Below are 4926 nucleotides of genomic sequence, written 5' to 3' on the forward strand. Positions count from 1 at the left end.
CAGACTTCATCCATCATTTCTTCTCCTGGATTTTAGTTCCCTTTATGTGCATTTAGGTGACAAAGAATTATGCAAAGTGAAGAAGTGATGCTAAACAAGTTTAAAAGAATTAATTAGCAACGACTGACCTGCCCAAATCCAACTCTCCTTTGGTGGGGTAGGGCATGCCAAGAAATCTATCAGCCTGTGACTCTGCAAATGCAGAAAGTATAACTGTGATAACCAGAAAACTATCAATTGCAAACAATGTGTATATTTATGGGTTCTTAATGTCCTCAGTGTTTTTTTACCATTTTGGAAATATATCAAGTAGTTGAATGAAAAAATTGCTCACTTGAATTACAGAAAATAAACAAAAGGTTCTTTTCAACCCTGACTTCTTCCTCTCCTGAGGAATACTCTTGACAGAGTCTGTAATCTGGAAGGCTTTGTTCCCTGTACTCTAATTTGCACACAGTTGGCCTTTGTTCAGTTCTTCTTTGTGCTTTTTATTAGTGCTAAGTTCCAAGGCTAATTCATGTCAGGAATGTAATGCAGTATCCTTGCTGTGCCTTCCCCAACCATCCACTGAGGTGTTTGAAAATGAATGTGTTAACTGGTGTGATGGAAGTCCTTCCTCTGAATTCTGTTTCACTTGAGTTTCCTCTCTTACGGGTTTACCTCACTAGCACGAGGCATGTAATCATGGGCACAAAGAAGTGGTGGAGCTGTTGCTACAACACAAGGCGCTAGTGAATACTACAGGGTATCAGAATGACTCGCCACTTCATGATGCTGCCAAGAATGGGCATGTGAACATTGTTGAGCTGCTGCTTTTGCATGGTGCCTCCCGTGATGCAGTGTAAGTAGATGTGGAATGTTGTTTTAACTGTGGCATTAGTTACAGCTATGACTTCCAGGGTATATGTTAAGTAAATGAAGCAAAGCTAGTAATGTGATTTATTCGAAATGAGGGAGTGGGTGTTAAATGTATGCTCTGCTATACCTATATCCTCATTTTCCAGGTAAGTGTTTCCTTTCCATTTTGCTTTGTCCTAAGCTTTTCTGAGGACATGAGTCATAGATAGCCAGAGTATTAGGAAAGTAACAAAATATGCTTACCCTATTCTTACACTTTCCTGTTGGCATCTTGTTATAGCTACTGTCAGATCTAAGATGCTGAGCTAGATGAGTTTTGAACTGCTACAGCTGGCTTTTGTCTCTTTACTTTTACTACACTACTTGCTAGTAGAAGGTGTTTTGGTCCAGTCTCTTCTACCCTTGCAAATGACACAGACACAGGCTGAGATTTGGGCAGTGTTTTTTATTTTTTCCATTCTGGATCAAAGGACTAATCCTTGTTACACTTTTTAATTAAAAAAAAAAAAGCTTAGAAATACTTTCAGTTGAATCTTCTATACAATTACACCTCCTGAAGATTTTGGCATTTGTGTATAGAAGGTGCTAAAGAATCTGTTAGTCTATGAATAACCCTGCAAGCTATTAGTATTTCAGATGCTAAATGTGGTTTTAGGTGTTGTAATATTGCTGTTGTGCCAGGGCCTCTGTGTATAAGACTTTAGTCCAATGCATGTTGTCAATAGGTGTGTATATATACTAACATGATAGGATGAAGTCTTGCATGACATGAATTTCCTTGCTAGACGCATAAAAAAGCATAAACAAGTTCAGCTTAATCACTTCAGCTCTCAATATTCATTCTGGAAGCTTGCAGAATTAAGGTACCCTGTGGAAAAGTGTAGGGTTTTCAAAAACATTCCTAATCTTTAATATACTGGAGTTTAAAATAAAAAAACCCAAACAAACAACAAAACAAACCCACAAAACTTCAGCATGAAAAAGTAAAACAAGGATCAATTGTTCATCTTCACTTTGTTCTTGAACAACAAAGACATTACACCTTGAACAGATGACAGCTTCAGAAACTAATTTGCAAACCACTTGAGTATCGGGAACTGGTTGTGTGACGCTTATCGCTTGTCTGTCTGATATTTGAAAGCATATCACAGCCAATAGCTTTGACGACGTGTTTTGACAGGACTTAAGCACTGGTAGATTTGCACAGCCGGGACGCCAAATGCCAATAGTGGACTCTTCAGGTCACTTATTAGCCTTAAGTCGCTGCCACATGTGTTCATGCAAACAGATGAAGCTGAACCTCTTTCAGCTCATTGTACATGAGCAAGCATGACTTCCTATTGAAACAGAAGCTTTTTAATCATGGAAGGAGAGATTTATATAAACCTTAAATGCTTCTCACTTGAATATGGGCAATGCTCAGTTGTATCTTAAAACAATGTGACATAGGATATGTCACAACTCTGCAACTAGCTCCCTCTTGCAAGACCTCCCAGTATGAAAAATGGCTTCTAACCCACTTCTAAATATGCACTGTTCTTGACTTAATCTCCATGGTACTTGAAATCTTTAGTGTGTGGTGTTTATTAAACATATATATATTTTCTTTCTTTCAACTTAAATTTTTCTGGGGAACAAGTTTAGCTGCCTTTAATCTTTGTTTCATTTGTCTGGCAAAAGGAACCACAGGTGCTTTGGCAAAAATCCGTTCCTGTACATACCCCCTGGCAAGAATAAGGCTTCCAAACTTTCTCTAGGTTCTCTATCTCTGGCTGAAATGCTGCTGTGTATGTTATTATTGCCCTGATGATGGAAAGGGGTTGTGTATTTTTTTCCCCCTATTTTTACAGAGAGCATTAGAGAGACAGAGAAGGGGATGTACAAGCAAAGTGTTCAGACTTGAATAGTAAGACTTCACTGACCTCTTCCAAACACTACCAAGAAACAACAGAAACTAGAACAGTATGTCTGAGACTTCTCAGAATGTCTTCTGCCTCCCTTCCTTCCTGTGCCCTGCTAGCTTCCAGCAATGAATTGTGCCATGATCTTTCTCTGGATCGTGACTTTCTAAATCTTCAAGGTTTGTTTTTTTTTTCCTGCCACTGCCTCTGGTAGTTGTAGTCCTAATTAAACAGTGGTTGGATTTGTCTAGGTAAGTGGATTTAAACCTTCTTTAATGTAGAAGGTTTAAATATTTTTTGTTTCTAGTGGATGCAGGTACCCTTATAACGAATTCACACCTGGCAAGAAGCTTGCTTTTCTTCAGTGGCTTTTTTCCTAGATCACTGAGACCTGCAGACCACAGTTTTGAAAACAGGAGGTGGGATGCACTTAAGATGGTGCAATTATAGATCTTTTCAGTATGACTATTTATAATTGGCCTCTTTGTACTTAATGCAGGATCTTCTCACCTTCACAGTAGTACTCTAGGATCTTTAAAGTAGAAATTGAGTAGTGACAAGTAGAACTTTTATCTCTTCTCAAAGGTTTATTTTCTTTAGGAATATACCTGAGTGCTTTAACTTTAGAGATATGCAGTGTGTGAGCTAATAATACACCAAACCAATTTTGCCAAACTGATAAATTTGTCTAATTTTAGTTTGCATTTGGTTTTTGTGTGTATGAAACTCTTTCTGGTCCTTTTGTGGGCTCTGAGGTTCTCAATGAACTAATTTGCAGCCCAGGAGAGTGCCCTCTTTTATTGTAGCATATTAAAGTGATTATTCATTACCTCACAGGGGCAGGGAGGAAAGTTTGATTAGTTCACTGTGGTTAGTTAAAGTCTTTTCCTTTAGCTAAGCTAAGTAAAATGTGAACATGATAAATGTATTCAAATGTTACTTGGGACACTATGAAATATATAGCATGAAATGCCACAAAAATGACTGATGTCTTGCTGCTGTTCTGACCATAGAATTACTCAGTTTTGTGTCTTAATGTCCCTTGTGTGTTGGAGAGTTAATCTACTGGAATAAAAACAGAGCTTGTGTTGAATAGCCTGCTTACAGCAGTAGTTTTGAAATTTAGTATGATACTCAATTGTGCAAGATCAAATATTTTTTTAAAGACGTACAATATTTACTGACTGCAGGCCCAAAGGCAGGTAAGATCCACTGGTCTATAGAAGGATGTAAGATATATCCGTGAGCTTTTCCAAGGAACCTCAATTCATGAGACACACGGATATTAGCATAACCCTAGCCATCAGAGAGGTGAGGCTTTGCAATTTCAGATTTAGATTGTCAGGTTCACAGACCCATCAAGTACATCTCATTCCAAGTGTCTTTCAGGCTAGTTTTTTCTCCTCCTATGTTAATAAATAATGCATTAAGAAGTAACTGTATGTAATGTGAAACAGCTACATACCTTTTGGACCAAGCAAATACCAATGAGAACTACCTTTTTTGCCAGAAAGCAATCCTGGGGTTTCAGTATTCCTTTAGCAAATTTTTATTTATTTATGTATTTTAAAATCTGTAAGATTTAATAGTTGTGGTTCTTCATTTGCCATTCGAAGTTTTCACTGACTGGGAAAGATATGAACTACAAATGAAAAATATTATGTGGACCAGTGGACCTATTAATTGTCCCGCTGGTCTAGTTAATTTTTTTAAGTTAATCTCCTACACATAGCTAATTTATATTTTTATAGCTTTTTTTCATGTGCTTGCTCCCTTGAATTCTGTCTTTTTTCCTTGCTTCACAGCAAGCCAAGTGATTTGAAAAATTAGATCTGTGCATTTGCAATTTCACAGTACTTCCTAAATGCTTTCACTCAAATGGGCTATCTTGCCAGTTCTTCATGCACAATAAGTTTAGCATTAGTAAAAATTGTTGTGTTGCTCTATTTTTTTAGGTGTTAGCTGTCTTTGAGTAGTTGTGAGTCTGATTCTGAACAAACCCATGGGAACATTAGGGATAGACTGTGGTCCTCAGTTGTGAATAACATAGGGACAAAAACTATTATAACCTGCAGTTAATTCCAGGAGGCATTAGACCCATGACACTGACATAATTTTGTCGTCTTATTTCTAAGTCGAGATAGTGCAGGACTTCGCTGTCTAAGCG

The 4926-nt window shown here is 37.6% G+C and overlaps 1 protein-coding gene across 1 annotated transcript in view; it reads left to right on the plus strand.

The window, feature by feature from the left end:
- The window catches only part of BARD1 (BRCA1 associated RING domain 1), a 41007-nt gene that overhangs the window by 18248 nt on the left and 17833 nt on the right, over positions 1 to 4926 (plus strand). Inside the window, exon 5 of the mRNA XM_035891956.1 lies at positions 667 to 841. Coding sequence (XP_035747849.1) covers positions 667 to 841 — 175 coding nt within the window. The remainder of the gene's footprint in view (positions 1 to 666; positions 842 to 4926) is intronic.

This window comes from Egretta garzetta, unplaced genomic scaffold, assembly GCF_000687185.1.
Source record: "Egretta garzetta isolate BGI_Z169 unplaced genomic scaffold, ASM68718v1 scaffold230, whole genome shotgun sequence".
Classification (NCBI taxonomy): Eukaryota; Metazoa; Chordata; class Aves; order Pelecaniformes; family Ardeidae; genus Egretta; species Egretta garzetta.